General features: G+C 43.1%; 1 protein-coding gene across 1 annotated transcript; it reads right to left on the minus strand.

Moving 5' to 3' along the window:
• Positions 1-75: 75 nt before the first annotated feature.
• Positions 76-14,190, minus strand: YWHAB (tyrosine 3-monooxygenase/tryptophan 5-monooxygenase activation protein beta). The gene is made up of 6 exons (XM_005524672.2): positions 14,065-14,190; positions 6,166-6,466; positions 5,041-5,164; positions 3,903-4,066; positions 2,438-2,533; positions 76-1,975 (listed from the first exon to the last, which is right to left on the minus strand). The coding sequence occupies exons 2-6, from the start codon at positions 6,457-6,459 to the stop codon at positions 1,919-1,921; spliced, it is 735 nt and encodes a 244-aa protein (XP_005524729.1). The 5' UTR covers positions 6,460-6,466; positions 14,065-14,190; the 3' UTR covers positions 76-1,918.
• Between the last annotated feature and the right edge of the window lie 3,681 nt (positions 14,191-17,871).

The following is a 17,871-nucleotide window of genomic DNA, read 5'->3' on the forward strand; positions in this document are numbered from 1 at the left end:
CTGAAAACAGTACAAATGGTGATTTTACTACCACAGGTTTTGGCACTACTATAGCAAAGACGACAGACAACCAAATGATAAAATTTTTTTTTATTATTCACTTTTGAATTCTTTTACACTTTCCTGATTATTTTGTGTAAGGTGAAACTAGAACTGTTTAAAAGACATACACAAATCTAGTACATCAATAACCAGGTATTTCTTTTTGCTATACTATTCTCACAACCACGTGTGTGCTAGGCAATATAACCGTCACAGAAGCAAACTTTAGGCAGAATACTGGTCAGTAAAAACAAAGCGAAAAGAGCTACCAGATATACAGACAGGCTCGGTTCCACATTCACTACTGCATTTATCAAGCGCCAAGTATTAACTGCACAATTTGTTCAGCTAGTAGAGGGGAGTTTTAAAATCAGTGCATGAAATTCTCTTCAGCAGACAGATGGACAAACAGATGGGTCCTATACCTAAGTGGAATGTGAACGCAGGGGATGATACCACGGGACTGATAGATGACTATTCCTAATCTTTTCCACTGCATTATTCACGCAACTCTCACTAGTTTTGTTTAATGGGACATGTTTGAAACATGACAAGGTGAGGACGATTGGAGCTCAAATATTACAAGCATTACAGATGTGTAGGTCTGCATTCCAGTACAAGATGGGAAATCCTGAATATTTGAGCCAGTACTTGAGCCAGCTTCCTGGTACTACCAAAGAATGGCAGACAAGAGCTAAAGCATGCAACAGCACTGGCAGCTCTCAAACACCCAAGGAAGAAACCTGTCCTTGGTGAGGTGCAGGCCTCATCCACCATCCTGACAACACCAGGAACCAAAGAAAGGATGATGCGTATGTGGTAGTCCAGAACTGCTTTAATGGAGCTTAAACAGGTGAAAGGGTCAAGGATGAAGAGTCCAGTGGGAGAAAAAATTCTATAAAGTGAACTTAAAGATGGCTCAGTGGATTACTTAAGAAGTTTTCAGGATAAATTGAGAATGGGAATACCATGGAGATTTTGATTCACCTAAGAGTAAAGTAATGCAAAAGTGACAGATCACTTCATGGTATCATCCAAACTAATAAGGCCATTCAAAAAATTGAATCTTCTCCTATTGCAAGTCCATGGCAGCGAACCAAGAATTTTTACTACTGAAGAATATCTAAGTTGTAACTAGGTAAAAGTTATTGCTGTGGGAAGGGGCTTAGTCATGCATGTGGTATGAGCATGAAAGCACTTTGAGAAGTCAAATCCCAGTTATCTGCCAGTGTAAAGAGTTTGGAAATCAAGCTGCTAACTCCCCCGTTTCCCTCCTCCCCAAAACAAAGCCCATCCCCAGAAAGACAGGATTGACAAAGTGAGCTTTTGACTGAAAGCGGTGCCTCAGACTCGGTTACAAATGTCTACAGAGTGTGCCTGTTCAACTACCTCATAGCAGTGTCCCTAACTGGAATGCCATACATTGGATTGTTCTCCTTCCATGCCCCAGTGTCACAATAGAATCTCTATAACTTTCTGTACAACTTTACAACAGAATTGTACTTCGACTATTTTGGTGCCAAATTAAGCTCGCCAGAGTTACATAATTGATGTCTACTTTTCTACCAATAAGAGTTTTGTAAAGTCAATTGCAATCACAAAACCCTTTATTATTATTATCACAGTGTTCAGTTAAAAATATAAACACGGTAATCGGAACTGTAAATGTTCAGAATAGGAAAGTTCGGAATGCCATTGGAATAACCGACCTCCGCTCTAGGTACACAAAACACCAACCAACCGGTTTTACCCCACAGACAGTTTTTGCTACGTTGAGGTTGTGAAAGTCGATGTACTATTCTTTTTGCTTGTCGCACAAAGGGATTATGTGTAGGATACAGGGTGACATTGAACATATAGTGAAGCGTGACAGCCATTAGTTCTCTCCCTCCCCAGCATCCCCTTCATCTCCCTGGTTTTCCGACGTCCATAGCTGTAAGGAAATACAAACACGTGTTTATGCTGGAAGCACAGTTAATTACAATTGTCAGGAAAGGGAAGACAGCGTAATTAGTAGTAGCTGTGCGATTTTCTCAGCTAAGAGCAATGCAGAACTGAACTTAATAGTAAAGCTGAAGAATAATAAACTAGAACATGAATAAAAGATAAGCAAGAAGCTAGCACAAGCTGGAAAGTTCCATGTAAAACTGTTGAGAACAAACTCCACTCTGTGTTACAAAAGGAATCTGAGCTTGTTACAGCAGTTAACAAGTGATTCCTAGTTTGAACAAGCAAGTCTAACTGGTCTGGTTACAAAAAGCATCGCAGTTAACACATGCAGTTAACGCCTCAGAAAAAGCTTTTAATGGCACAGAACCGAATCAGCTTTCAGATGCTGAGTCCCACTTCAGAGTGCAGCAGCCTAGAGTGCAGTGGTTTGCCCCATGGTACTCACAGTGAGGTTGTCCCTAAGCAGCTGCATGATCAGGGTGCTGTCTTTGTAAGACTCTTCGTTCAGCGTGTCCAGCTCTGCTATCGCTTCATCAAATGCCTAAAAACATAAACAAAGACACTCTTTGCACACTTGCACACTCTGCTTCCTGAAGTCACTTCTGCTTATACAGAGCTTACAAATTTGCCACATTACTATCCAAATTCTGCAAAAAAAAAGCTTCCAGTATTTTAATTTTCCACCTCAAGAAGAAATGTAAAACAAAGTGAACACCAGATCCTAGACAGCCAGGGGAAAACAGAAGTCTTCAGGGGTGTCCAGATAAAAGCCCAGAAAAACTTTACTAAATATCAAATACTACAGAGGCAAGAACACTATGTGTCATGATGAAAAATGGTTCACATAGCTTGAAGTCAGGTTTAAGACAACACTTAAAAAAAGAGACTTTCATTTAAAAGGAAGGTCTCAATGGTCTAAATAAGCAAAGAAAGACAAAGGTACCATTACTTGAATGAGTGTGTATATATATATATATATATACATATATATATATATGTATGGTACATGAGGAAGTAGACAAGAAAATGGAACACAACATTTTTCGACAGTGGGGAGGAAGGTTTTCAATTTCTTTTCAGAACAGCAGAGGAAATCAGGTATGTTCCACTAGAGATTAACAAAGCCATTCTTCCCATCCATCTGTTACGCATGAAAATCAATACTGGAGTCTGAGAGCCATAAGTGCTATTTCTTCATTCAGGTTTCAAACAGATGTTAGCATTTTAACTAAAAAAAAGCAAGAACAGCAGAAGAATTTTACAGCACAACATCACTTCTTGTTACAAAGTCCTACTGAAGTGCATATTAAGAACACAAAGATTCACCTAATGCCATGTTATTCAAGTTACTACCAGACAATTTTCACAGACACAAAAAGCTCCATTTAGAAGACTAATCCTATTTTAGGGAGAAGGCTAAGGAAAAAAATGACTGTCTATTTGTTTGCCACAACCCATCACAAAAGCTCTTTTTGGTCTCTGGAGAGAGGGGCACACATGCATATGGATAACAAGGACATTTAGGGCTACAAACACGGGCACACAGACAACACTTCATGTACTGGCTGAGTGCTCCAATTTAAATAAATATTTCACTTTAGAAGTGCTAAATTAATTCAAGTGTTTTCAATTTTGACACAAACACATTCTAAGAGAATTAGGTGGACATTATACAGAGGCAATTTGTCTTCCCTGTCACTGGAACAGCTGCAGTAGCAAATTAGCCTCACCCAAAACTAAGCTAGTCCAGCAAACCAACTTACCTGAAAATATACAATGACAACCTTTTTATGACAGCATTTTTAAGAAATTTGATATGAAAAAGCATAATCATCTAAAAAGTGCTACTGTAACCATGTCATTACCTCCTCAGCCTCCACAAAAATTGGTGATATGAAGAGTCTGCTTACCGTCTTTGCCAGATTACAGGCTTTTTCAGGAGAATTTAGGATCTCATAGTAGAAGACAGAGAAATTTAGAGCCAAACCGAGTCGAATGGGGTGTGTTGGCTGCATCTCTTTCTTGCTAATTTCAAATGCCTCCTGATAAGCTTGCTGGGAGTTTGCTACCGTTGCTGCAAGAAGCAAACACAGCCCCATAAATACACAGTACATCTCTCTATACTTCACAGGGGAAGCAATTCTATTCTCAGCCTAGACTACCGTGCCACCAGAAATTCATACAATTATTTATGCAGAGACACTTCTTTCAATGCTTTTACATGCAAAAGCCTTCCACCTGCTGAACAATTAATGCTTCAATAGATTTTTTAATAGAAACTTAAAATAAAATTTATTCAACAAATTCCAACCAATCTAAATGGACCCAAAGTCTACTCTAGTGTTCTGGTTTTAAACATTCATTTCCAGCCCAGCTGAAGAAGTCATAGTTATCAATAAATCCAGACAAAACCATATGGGGAAGAAGAGGTAACTAAACTGCTGCATTTAGGTCATGAACTTTGTATTTCAGGTTGGGGTTTCAGGGCAAAGCTGACAGTTCCTTCCTGGCTAATGAGTAACATTACTCACAAGTAATAAGGCTCCATATTGACATCAAGCTAAGTTTGCGAGACATGCACTACATCAGACACTCACAGGAATTCAGACAGTTCAGCACTGCTTTCCCATTTCAGAATTTATTACTTTAGAACCCAGGAACCCAATATCTCATATTTGTATGCCATGAGTTTGCAAACAGTGAAGACTTGAGCTGAATTCGTAGTTTAAACATGAGATCAAACAAACTAAGCATAAGAAAGAAACCTACATTCCCCAGGAAAATGATTTTACACTGCCACATATGCTTGGAAAACAGCCACTGTAGTCAGGGGCTGCAAGCAGTTTGACTTCATTGATGAACATCTGTCAATCACTTCTATTAATTTCAGTCAAATCTTTCTCCAAAAGTGACTTGCTCTGCACCTATCTTCATAACTACAGAGCAGTAGTGAAAAGAAATAAATGCATGATGTTGGGGAAAAGAACACAACTGGTTTTTATGCTTGATTCTGCTTGGTTGGCACAGAAAGATTTAATTTCTACTTACTTTGCTTATTGTCCCCAGATGCCACCTCTGAGAGGTATCTGTAGTAATCACCTTTCATTTTCAAATAGAAGACCTTGCTTTCTGGCTGCGTGGCATTGACAATAAGGTATTTATCCAGGAGTTCCTGAGAAAGATTTTAAAAACAGTGATGTTTCCTGAGTCATAAAAATAATGTCTGAAACAGAGCTTTTGTTACAATGGTGAGCATGAACTGTTCAAACAGTAACAATGACTTCTGTCATGACTTACGCAGACTCATGTGTTAATCACTTTGCCTACTGTTGTCTAAACTCTGAGGAAAAAAAAAGATAAACTACTTGTAGCCTAATCTATGGAGAGCTGAAAATGTAGATCCTACCCACAATTCCCTCATGCAGGATCCAAAGGCTATCAGGGCTTAAGCCTGCTGATGCAAACCCACATCCATCACCAAACTAACAAACAGCAGCAGATGGAAATTAGCACATCTGGTCACTTTTGCTGCCACAAATTTGAACCCCATGCAGAGCTGTGAAATTGTCTGCAAGAAACGGATTCTATCTCCAACTTCAGCTGAAAAGTTTGACAGTGCCAGAGGCAGCACATGCGCACTCAGAAAGAGATGCAAAGATTGACTGCACTGACAGCATCTGCTCCTGACTGATCTTAAGCAAATGGAACAATAAAAGGAATCCCTCTTGTCTGAGTGAAAGAAAGAGCAAAATCTTGACCAGACCAAAGTCTGGGAGAAGACCTACACATCTTCTCCTTTAAAAAAAAATACCAAACAAGACTCAGGACATCAGCATTTATTAATTAAAGAATTTAAACAGTAGGCCTTTTAGCAGTACTCATGTCAGTGCCCCAGATCTAAATTTGTTTTCATGGTAAACCCCTCCAGCCAGCAGCCAGGGGTCTTCAACATGGCCTTGTTTGCTTTTTGCTGCAAAAAAACCGAACACCTCTTTTAGAACAAATTCCCTAAGAAGCAAGATAAATGACTTAGGAGCTAGAATTGGACCCAAGTATGCAAAAATATTCCCCTGCTAAGGTGCTGCAGTGTCTACAGCACAACTAAAATTCCTTAAGCTTCTCTGAAGAATGCTGCAGTACTAACTACTGTTATTTTTGCTGTTGGATTATTACCAGAACATCATTGCAGATATCCTGCAATTCAGCCTCAATTTTCTCACGATATTCTTTTCCCATCTGCTGTTTCTTCTCATTTCTCTCTGTTTTCTGTTCGATGCTGGAAATCACACGCCAGGATGAGCGACGGGCACCGACCACGTTCTTGTAGGCCACGGAGAGGAGATTCCTTTCTTCATTGGACAGTTCATGTCCCTGCTCAGTGACAGCCTTCATAGCAGCAGCCATGTCATCGTAACGCTCCGCCTGCTCAGCCAGTTTGGCTTTCTGTACCAACTCACTTTTATCCATGGCTGTCCTGCAATTAGCGAGGAATAAAAATAGAGAAAAAGCTCTCGATGGTCTGCACTGGGGAAGTTGATGCTGAAGGGTGAAGATCTTACAGTCACTATTAAGAGAGAAATCTATCAACTGTAATAAAGTAATACAAAAGGTTTCTTTCTAAAAATGTATTTGACCTTTTATCAAATATGTATCATTTCCATGTGTAAATGACTAATGACAATCCTGAAGATATCAAAGCATCATTTTTCAAAATGCAGCAAAAGTTATATTGGCATTAACACAGCCCTATGTGAAGCTCTCCTCTTTCCTTTACTAGCCACAGCTCAGCTGGGGAGATATTAACCAAGAAACCACCAGGTTCCTGGGGCTTTTTCAGGGGTTTGGTTGTTGTTATTGTTTGTTTCCCCTGCAGTACCAGAGCAACTAGTTAGGAGCACTGAAGAACTGGACAGCTCCTTCTGACACAGAACGTTTTTGGCAAGTTAGAGGAGATGTTTCAGTGGGTTTACATAAACCATACCCAGGAAAGCTGTAGTTGTTGGCAACTATGGAAAGTACATTTATAATGTTCTGCCAGAAAATAATGTGGGGTTTTTTACATATGCATCACCATACACATAATGGATGACTCTACACAGCTAGGGAGGTTGCAGTCTCAGATTTTCAAGACCTTTTAAATAACACTGACATTCATAAAATCTGAATGGGATGTGGCCCACACAATGGTCACTGCTACCAAACAAATTGCTTATATGAAAACAACTTGTTTATCATTTCTGATGAAGCAGTTTAGCAACCAAAGCTGTGAAAACATATCACATGGCCACAGGGTCACTGAAGAGTTTATGCCAGGGAAAATGAAACTGCTCAGGGCCAGGCTCACAGGAGAAAGTAAAGAAGTTCCTTTGCCTTTATCAAAATGGACCTCTGTGGACATGATTTTCTGAACCTGAGAGAGTTTCAGGCCACCAGGGGCTGGTTTGTTTCCCAAGGGAAAGTCTTTTGGGAAACTTTTCAGCCCCTGAGAGCCTGAAACTCTCTCAGGTTCAGAAAATCATGTCCACATACCTCAATACTTCATGAACTTACAGACAACCCAAATTCATCTGTAAAATTTTTCCAGGTGTGCAGGTTCACTTTTGGACACATCCAGAACTGTTATTCTCATCAGTAGTGAGCAATAATTATCCTCTCCCATTTCTAAAGCCTAATCAGGGCTCTCACTGTCTAGGTAAGTTGTCAGGCTGAGACTGAACAGCATAAAAACAACTTCTAAAAGAGCAAAAAAAACCCAAAAAAGAACAGTAAGTCTTACATTTGTATTTCACAGACTTCTGTTCATCACAGAAGCACCTACAGTCCTATTAGAAGGAACCAACATGCTGAAAGAGATTGCTGCAGCCTTTCCCTGACTCTCACCTTTGAAGATTCCAGTCTGACAGGCTTCTGATGGAGAACATCTTGCACATACTGCTCAGCCTGTATTTTACTCCAAGGATCACCTACTACACTGTTATAGAGGAAAACCAGTCCCCTGCACCAAATCCTCAACCAGGACAATGAGATGCAGACCCAAATTCCCACTGTGTGTATGAACAGTTTCATACACTGCTCACACTGCTGAGGACAAGTCCTAACTACAAAAATTATTTTGAGATGAGCACATTCTGTCCCTCCAGCTGAAGATACTCCACTTTAGCAAAAAAAAAAAAAATTCACCCAGGATATCCTGTCAAACATTGTGATTTCACATAAAAGTTCCTTAAGTAAGCCCAGCAACCAAGGGTACCTGCTCTGTATTAGCAAGTCACACTCTCTCCTGCCTGCATTTGATCCTTTACAGATCCTAATGTGTCCAGCTTCATATGGCACTCAAAGTAAGGACATGGAGTACAAAAACCAGTCTTATGGAAAGGGATCTTTTGCAGACTGCTAAGTAAGCTGGGCTCTGGTTAAGCTCTGTTCCAAGTGCTGTGTTTAAACCAGTGGATTCTGGGACCTATTGAATGGTGCCACACAGACTTCAGATCAAAGCCCTCAACAAGACAGGGTGACCGTGGGCAGCAGTGTGACAACTTGTGGTATGGCATGATTCATCTGGTTCTCTCTTCCCCAGTAAGCTTTTACCCTGGGGATATTACCATTGCTTTCCACAGGCTTATCAGACAGACAGCTCCTGATGATGGAAAAGGTAGAGTGGGATTTGTGGTGTGCTTTGTTTCTCCTTACTTTGAAGGCTATCATAGCAACAATGCAGAACAAGCCAAGGACCATTTCCCTTTGAGACAACCCATCCCACTTTTCCCTGTTGAGTCTATCAAACCTTGTAAACCATTCCCTTAACTCAGCACTAATTGCAGACCATGTGCTTAATGCAGGAAGTAATTTGTGAGTGGTATTTCTCTACCCACTCACTAAAATCTGAACATGAGCAAAGTGCACCTGAAGAATACTTTTTACATTACAAGAGCTAACTTTATACAACAAGACATTGAAATTAAACAATTCCAGAGCACTTCTAGTTTCACTGTCTGCACAGCTACTACTCTAGAAGTATTTCTACTGCAAATATCTTATCTTCTCCTCTTCTTCTCATGGAATGTGATTATGTGGAAGCAGTCTGCTTGTTGAAGTGCAGAGGCAAGTAACTCCAACTGAGTTTACATTTTGCCATTGAAAGGTCAGTTAGTTTTATCTCTGATCTGCACTTTGCCAATAGCGGTCTAATCTGTAGACAAGTCATCTGTGCAGAATTCCGTTTACAAACAATATAGAGTTTAGTTTTGAAAGGGTGCAGAGTTTGTTTTATCAAGCTCACTAACATTTATATTTAGATGCAAGACAGTTCACAGCAGTCAGTGGGTTCACATAAGGACACGTAGAGGAAATCACAAAGGGAATTGCACATGAAGGAAAACACCGGGGCACAAAGACCTAACGGAAAGAGATCCAGAAACCAGTTTAACATATCAATTATACAAGTAAAATACCAGCACAAAGCTTAGAATGTTGCTTCTCATCAAGCAACTTTTCTCAGCAAACTAATTTATGCATATGAAAGTCATTTATGCATATATGAAACTCAAACTTATCACTAAAGATGGAGCTCCTGAGAATTTCACTGGCTTAGTTTTGACATAAGAATTCAGCGTACAGGGGCTTGAGCTTCATTAATTTGTGTTAATATCTGTACTGTTAGTAGGCTTGCTATGAAACACAAGTAGTATTGAGTAATATGGATTTAAAAGAACTTAAATGCAGTAAGAAAATCATTGCCCACACCAAAATATCTGCCAATGACAGTAAGCCTACCATTACTTCCTTCCCAGGATGCTGCTAAAGGAACACTTAAAATCCTCATTTGATTCTCCATTGCTTACCTTGTTAGAAGCTTGGAGAGAGCTTTGCAGAGCTATGCTGGCTTGAGCTCCAAAAGAGGGAAGTGTTTGCCAGAAGGAAAAAAGATACAAGGAAAGGAGTGATGTTTGAAAAGGCAAAGAAGCAACTATCAGTTATAACTGGTCCCTCCCAGAGAGGAGATGAAAGCCACATTCTAACAATGGACCAGTGTGCCACAATCTGAAACAAGCAAAGCCTAGAGCTAAAAATACACCTAGGCCACACACAGAAGCCATCTACCAAAGGTTACCTGCAGCTAGGAGCAAAACACACAGAGGTGATGAACAGGAGGCTGACAGGAATGATCTATTCTAGCACTGATAAAGCCATGCCATGGTGGCAAAGGGAAAAGAGGGACGATGGAAAAAGGAGCAGAGACGTGCAGATCACAGCCATGGAGGAGTCCTGAAAGTTGCCTGTTCTAAGCAGAAGATTCTGATATTAGATGCATTAACACAGTTCAAATTCTTAAGACACCGTCTTCTTAAGAATCTGTCCAACACAACTTAGTAGCCCTCCAAAGAGAAGTGGCTGGACACCGTTCAAAATAAGGAATGCCAACCACTGCCCACCAGTCCCAGCCAATAGCACCAGCTGCCAGAAATTTTAATCACTTGAAATCCCACACTCAAAATGTAATTTTTTTACTCTTTTTTCCCCTCTATCTCCCATACAGCCTAGAGCTCTTTCAAGCTCTCTTACAAATGCAGAAGAGCATGTATGCAGGTGCTGTAAGTTACAAGTGCTTACTCCACTCCAGAAAATCTTTACGCCTGTGTGGACAAGACTGAAACATATCACAAAGCATCAAAGGTAAAGGTCAGAACCTGCAAAATTTTTTAGTTTCTAGCTGCCTGCATCTTTCAGTGGAAGATGTGATGAGAAGGGGATGGTGTGACCAGGCTGGGAACAGTACCTGGAGTCAGAACACCCATGGATCTTTCAAGAATGGATGGACACACAGAACTGGAGGTTTACATCCCATTAACAGCTGAGAGGTAAAAACATGCAGCTACTGTTCTTCAGAACAGGATTCTGAGAACTACAGCTTACTCCTCAGCACTTACTCTATCTGCTCTGCAGCCTTCATCGTTTCCCATTCCTATGGGCTCTTTAGGACAAAGCCAAAACGGATCAGAACTAACTGTGCTTAAAGTCTGTAGAAATCAAATGAAAACTGACACTGAAAATAATCTGGCTTATATAACATATTGAACTGACAGGACAATACTAATAAGCTTACGTTGGTCTGAAGTCTGCTGCTCTTGATGACCTGTTCTTCTGATGCTAATTAAGTCATTGATTTTTGTGCACTGTTTTTCTCTCTACAGCAAGCATGAGAATCTATCAGACAAACACTTCCACTTTGTAGAAAAGAACTGGTGAGAAAGCAGCGTAGTTACTGGTTTCACATACTGGTCCCTAATGAGTCGAGCAGAGCTGCAGGTTAACAGACCTGCATATTTCACTGTGAGAAAGGAATATAGAACAAGGTTTGGTGAAATGGGAGGCAATCATACTTCCCAGTCAAGTCACAAGCTCTGTAAGTCCACTCAAATTCTAACAGGAAAAGCAGCAGATTGGTGCAGAATTTGCAGTTCAATATTCCAACAATAGGTGAACATACATTATTTGATTTCTGGATAGGCAATTCATTCCAAAATTAAAACATCTGAGTGAGTGGTGGTATTTCAAATTAAAGTTCTAATAACTACAGAGAGACTCAGAGACATTATTTCTAAAATAAATAGAAAATCACTCTCCACCATTCAGGTACACATATGCTGACACAAGTAACTGCATGATGGGGATGGCATTCCTTGTCAGGTGGACATTGCTTCCAACATTTATTTTTTACAGTTAATGGAGTGCAACTATTTCAAGTGAGTGCAAGGAACCTTCCTTGCTTTACTGCAGTATTAGGCATTTGATTTTATTAGTTGTGTTTTTCTAGTTGGTTCCCTCAAAGGCTACCATGGATTGAAAAATAACTGATTAAAAAATGAATGGCTCTGGTAAGATCTGAAAGTAAAATCTTCCTGTCAGAAGCTTGGGTATAGCAAGTTCAGTAAAATATTCTGCAAACATAATGAGGGAAAAAGGAAAATGACTTCACAGCTGTGATATTTTTGCTGACCTTGTGCAGCACATAACTTCAGCCTCCTCTGCATCTACCCTGGCCTTCAGCTCAAATCTCTATGCAAATGTTGAGATAAAATTAACATTCTATAAAGCCATGCCTCACCCTGCTCTGGCCATCTGCTACCATCATTACTTGTTGCTTTGTACAATTGAATAAAATGACACTCAATCGTTTTCAGTCTCCATAGAGAATTACAAAATGCCATGACCACTACCAACAGCATGTGGCAACACTGATATTGTATGGACATCTTAAATTTAGTGTCAGCAGCCTTGTTCTTCTTAATGCCAGGCTGAAAAGCAGAGCTCTGCTCCCTGCCTATGGCCCTTTGCTCAGGACAGCTGCAGGTGGAGACACGCAGGCACTTCCACAGCACCACATCCCCACATGGCAACACCTATTTGTTCCAACCAGCAGAATTGTTTTTGGCTAGAATCCAGGTGGAAATAGTGAGTTAACCCAAAAAATCTTCCCCCAGGCATAAAGTTCACGCCAAACTAATATCTTCATATCACAAGTAAATCACTTTTGTTAATAATAAACTGACGGTATTTGTATTACAGGGTGGGGCAAGAAGTGTGGCCATATAACAGACACACTACTGTAATGCCTGGTATTAGGATACCACACGGATCACAGTAGGAGCTTTTACCTCATTAACTAAGTAATTATTTATTGAGCTCCTCCTCATCTGAGTTTATTCACATGCATCACAAAAAGCTGCATACTGGCACAGGCCTGCTCAGGAAAAAATAAAAAGACTCAACATCAAAATAGCAGAGATCAGAACATGCGGTACTGACATAATGAGGTTGAGAAAACCGCACCAGGCCCATCTGTGCAACGAGTCTATCACTTTATTGGTACCAATTTAATAAACAAAATACGATACAGGGGATATTTTTGCAGTCCTTTAATATGAAGGGAGAAAAAGGCACTCATGATCTTGTTTTCTTTTCTAGACCAGATTATATTTCAATATTGCTTTAAAATAAAAGTAAGTGCATATTTTTTCATTTACAAGTATTATAATTTCAGACTGAGGTGTCCTGCGTTAGTAAACACGTGAAAATACAAATATTCCTACAGCCACTGAAGATACACATTACAAACATTGCCAAAGTCTCTGATATTTTTCCATGGGAATTTCATTTCTGTAGTGTTGCATGATGTGTTTTTTGCTTTCCTATCACTGGAAAAGGTATTTTAACTGTTAATAAGGAATCTATCTGAAAGCAACCAATTTGTATCGGGATCTTTGTGTGAGATGCATTTATGCCAATAAATGTGTGATTGTGTGCCACTGTCATTTCAGCATCCCAATTAATACCTGGTTTATTTGCACCTCAAACAAAACCCAGGGCCGTTAGATCTGGGCTACTGCCCAGCCTTTTTGTAGGCTGGGACTGGCTTGAACCAACCTTCATTCCCTGTGGGGTCCTCCCTAAACGCATCTCTACTCCCAAATGGACACGAATGATCAAAATTATTAAATAACGATAAACGCCTTTTGTTCCCTTCTAAAGCGCTCATCCAGGGCCACGACCACCTTCGGCCCGACGTGGGCTGGCTCACGGTCACCGGCACGGCCACGGCAGCTGCGCTCTCCCGGGCTGGGCACGGAGCTGCCGGTGCGGGCAGCCCGAGGCGGCGCGGCCGAGCGGCGGTGCGGGCTCGCTCCGGCCCCGGCGTGGCGGGGCTCGCTCCGGGCGCGCGGCCCTTCCCGCCGGGCGGGCCCAGGTGAGCGCGGCCGCGCCCCGGGCACCGAGTGACTCACCGGGGCGGGGCAGCGCCGGCCGCTCTGGGAGGGGCGGCGCCCCCCGCCCGGGCCCGCCGAGCGAGGGTCACACCGTTACCCGGGCCGGGGGACGCAGGAGAGGGGAGGCCGAACCGGGGACCCTCCCGTGGGGACCCCCGCACGGCGCGCCCGCCGCGGCCTGCGGCTCCCCGCGCGGGGCGGAGCGGAGCGGGCCGGGCGGGCGGGGGCAGGCCGGGGCGGGCCGCCCCGCGGGTCGCGCTGCCGACCCCCCACGCCGATGCCCACCCCGATGGCGGCCGCGGCCCCTCACCTGGCGGCGCGCGCGGATCCCACGGGCGGAGGCGACGGGAGCGGCGGCCGCTCGCACGGACACGCGCACACACCCTGCGGCGCTCGGCCCCGCTTCCGCCGCGCGGCACGCCCCTTCCGGCGCCAGGGGGCGCCACCGCCCCGCGCGCCGCCCCGGCCCCACGGTCGCCATGGCGACGGGGCTCGGCCCGCCCGGCCCGGCCCGGCCCCGGCGCGGAGCGGGGCCCGCGGCTGTCGGGACTCGCGTCTGTCGGTGCCCGCCACCATCCCGAGCGGGGAGAAGCCCTGAGACACGGCCCGTGGCACGCTCACTCCTCGGCACCCGCCGCGCTGTGCGCTCTTTGTCCCCGCGGAGCTCCTGGTGCCGCAGGAAGCGCTGGGGTGGGAGTCCAGCGCAGGAGGTGCTGCGGCCTGCGACTGCAGCGGTTCTTCGGCAACAAAAGAAACAGTTTCTGGCTTTTTTGCCATTTCTCACTGCTGTTCTTTTGGCCGGACCTCACGGTAGGAGTCACAGAATCACAGAATTTGTTAGGTTGGAAAAGACGTCTAGAATTATTGAGTCCAACATAAGACAGAACACCTCCTTGCCAGTTGGAGCATGGCACTAAGTGATGAACCCGGTCTTAAAACACCTCCAGGGACAGTGGCTCCAGCACCTCCCTGAGCAGACCGTTCCAAAGGGACATAACAGAGACCATGGAAAACAGGCAGTGGGGTTATTCTATGCACCCTCACAGAAATAAAATTTCACAAATGCTTCGAATTGCAAAATCACCTTTAAATCTGTTTTAGTAGCAGCTCTTCCCTACAACTTCAATTGCATGTTTTCACTGAAAAATCAAGATACTTACTGGCTAGATAAGTTTTATGCAACTAATAAACTACATTTTCGAGGTAAATGGCAAAAGAAAACATTTTTGGGACATGAGGAAAAGTCTAGCTTGATCTCCAAAAAAGAATCCGAGTCAGAGTTCAGTTTGGTAATCCATATAATCCTTTTGGATAAGAAGTGACAGGACACACAGCTCAATTGCACTGCACCCAGATCTCAAATTTATGGCAGCAGCACTTGTCAAAGTGTTATTATTTGGGCTCAGTTCAATTACAGCATCCCAGAGTTCAATTTTCTCTTCTGCTTTCAGATACAGTCCTGGGCCCATCAAAGTCACTGTCAGATTCCTTTTTGGTGATGGAAGGACTTCATTAATTTCCTGCTTAGTCTCAGTCCAAAGGTTAATTATCTTGGAAAGTGAGAAGGAAAATTACTTGGCACCCACAAGTTATCTTAAGCTGCAAACACCAATTCAGCTCCATCAGTTGCTGTCATCACTCTTTTTTCTTTTCCAGGCAAAACTTGTTTTTTCCCCTGATCTCCTCCATAGTCCCTATCTTCTCACTGTCTGTTTGGGCCATTCCCAGTGTTCTTGCCGAAGCCTTAGGGGCGCTGATTCATGGCAGAATTAGTTGATTTTGACACTCCTTACACTCCTTGCCTGCATATCAATGTATCATACTCAGTTTGCAGAGGTGTGCTGTCAACACCTGCTCATTTAGACTCCCACTGTGTCTCCCTCACCCTTCTCCCCTTGCTGCCTGTGTTGTCACAGGTCATGCCTCTTACTTCCAGCAAAGTGTACTGAGCTCCCTTCATAGAGCTCCTCCAATCTGTCCACATAAAATTCTCATCCTCACCGCTGAGGTGCTCACAGTCCTTCTCAACTGGTATTTTTGGACCATGCAATCTCCACCACAATATCCAGGCAGGACAATTCCATGCTGTGTGGGCACAGAGGTGAAGTATCACCCTCTGCTTTCACAGAGCTCCTGCAGCTGGGTCCCTGCTGTTCCAGAGGCTGCTGAGATATAACTGTGTTAATGATACAGGTCATCCCTCCCTGAGCTCTTCCTACCCTGGGACCTTCCTAGTCCTGTGTCTGGTCTGGTGCAAGGGATAAGCAGGGCATCCTGCAGATCCTTTAGGGGTGGTGAAGGCTGGAACCAGCACCAAACCTCAAGTCTGAAAAAGCTTGCACCAGTAGTGAGTGGTTCAATGTGTCACCTTTCAGAGGAGGAAGTGCATGTCAGCTCGAAGGATCTGAGACAGGAGATACAAAACTGTGCAAGAACAGCTTTTACCTTGGGGATAGGCTGGATCCATGAGTAAACAAGCACAGTACAGAGACCAGCCTGCCTGGCTCTCCAGCAGAAAACGTCCTGCTGTGTGTTTTCCCAAAGAGCCACATTTCAGGTAGGTAAGAGTGAGGTATAAATGGAATTTGGTTTTAGCAACCGGTCAGCATTACAGGGAGGTGACTCCCTGTCACTGCCCTGGGGAGCAGAGAGCATCTGCACTAAGAGAGTGCTCACACTGAGCTACAGCCTCACAGAGGGTAAATCCAGAAGAGAGGAAATCACGGGATTGTCTCTGAAAGAGGGGACAGCTCATGGCCGAGGTGGAATCCCTTGGCTGGACGACAGTCACAAGGACTGTGAGCCCTTCCCTGGATACACCGCAGGCTTCACCTTTCCAAGAAGGCTCTGCAGGCAGCTGGGGCTGCAAGGGCAGTTTGTTCCTGTGTTTTATAACTGCTTCACTATAGAGAGAGGATTTCAGTCTCCAAAACACTTCTCTTGACTGATAGGAGGTAAAAGAAGTGGAACAAGCTCTTTGACAAAGAACTCAGTTGCCAAACAGGGAGGGCTGGCTGTGCTCCCTGTGCGAGCAGCGATGTCAAAGAAGCTGTTCCCAGCAGATGGCACAAGAGTTCGAGCTGCTTCAGTCTGCTCTCGGCAGCCCGTACCTGCCCCCAGGTGTGCGGCTTCAGGTACGGAAAAATGAACCTGAGATTTGTACTAAAATAAGTTCATAAACCTTCGTTCCGAAATGTCATCCTGACGAGTCGCTCAAATTGTGTGATTTTATTTTTATTTTTATTTTTTTTGGTCGTTGGTATTGAAAGTAGCAGGTCTCAGCTGCTGTGGGTACCAGAAACAGACAGTTGATGGCACTGCATGATCGCTGTCCCTGCAGTTGATGTCTCCCTGCAGCTTGACTGAATGAAAAACGAGGATGTTTCACTTCCATGCTGCAGGAAAGACACTCACAAAATGTAATCTCCGCCTATTAAGTATATTCTATTTCTTGATTGTTCTGACACTCAATTTCCCTATCTTCTTCTCTGTGTATGAGGGATGTTTCAATTGTTCTAGAGCTGGATCTCACAGATCACTAAATAGTGGATTAGGTGATGGATCCCAATACAACAGTGTAGTGGTTTTTGGCAGCCGACACAACTGACCTGCTGGAACTGACAGCTGGGATGTCCACCAGAAGTCTCATCAGTATATTAAGAATTCCATCATTTGTCAATGCTGGTTGTGGTGTACTTTAAATTGCACATGGTGGCCCTAAGAAGGAGACTTGTAAGGAAGCAACAAGGAACACAAAAGAGCAAAACAGTTTTGGTTTTTAAAAAATATATATTTCTACAATGGGAAATAAAAAAAGCTCCAAGGGAAAAACTTCTGCATTTCTTGTCTGTCTTGTATTTTCTCTGTGCATAAGGTGCTTGTGACATTACAGACTACTGTGCTCAAGTTAAAACTAGAATTAGGTTAGTTAGAACTAAAATTACAACTAAACTGGGCTCAGGCATTAATATCTTGCTTAGGATAGAACTATTAATAAGTTTAATTGAAGCAACATTTAAAGCAAAGAGCAGCAGGTTTTCCTCATGGTCCCTGCCAACTAAATTCTAGACTAAATAATACTTTGTTTGGGCATCTTTCAGTCCTTCCTTCTGTCCAA

The sequence above is a fragment of the Pseudopodoces humilis genome, chromosome 19 (genome assembly GCF_049639895.1).
Source record: "Pseudopodoces humilis isolate 2021_Gansu_Grassland_sample_001 chromosome 19, ASM4963989v1, whole genome shotgun sequence".
NCBI classification, from domain to species: domain Eukaryota; kingdom Metazoa; phylum Chordata; class Aves; order Passeriformes; family Paridae; genus Pseudopodoces; species Pseudopodoces humilis.

Excerpts from the sequence above, each read along its gene's own strand:
- YWHAB (XM_005524672.2), bottom strand. The coding sequence starts at position 6,459 with ATGGATAAAAGTGAGTTGGTACAGAAAGCCAAACTGGCTGAGCAGGCG. Across the intron at positions 4,067-5,040 it reads ATCTGGGGACAATAAGCAAA|CAACGGTAGCAAACTCCCAG; the intron begins GTAAGTAGAAAT and ends TGCTTCTTGCAG. Across the intron at positions 1,976-2,437 it reads TGCTTAGGGACAACCTCACT|CTATGGACGTCGGAAAACCA; the intron begins GTGAGTACCATG and ends ATTTCCTTACAG.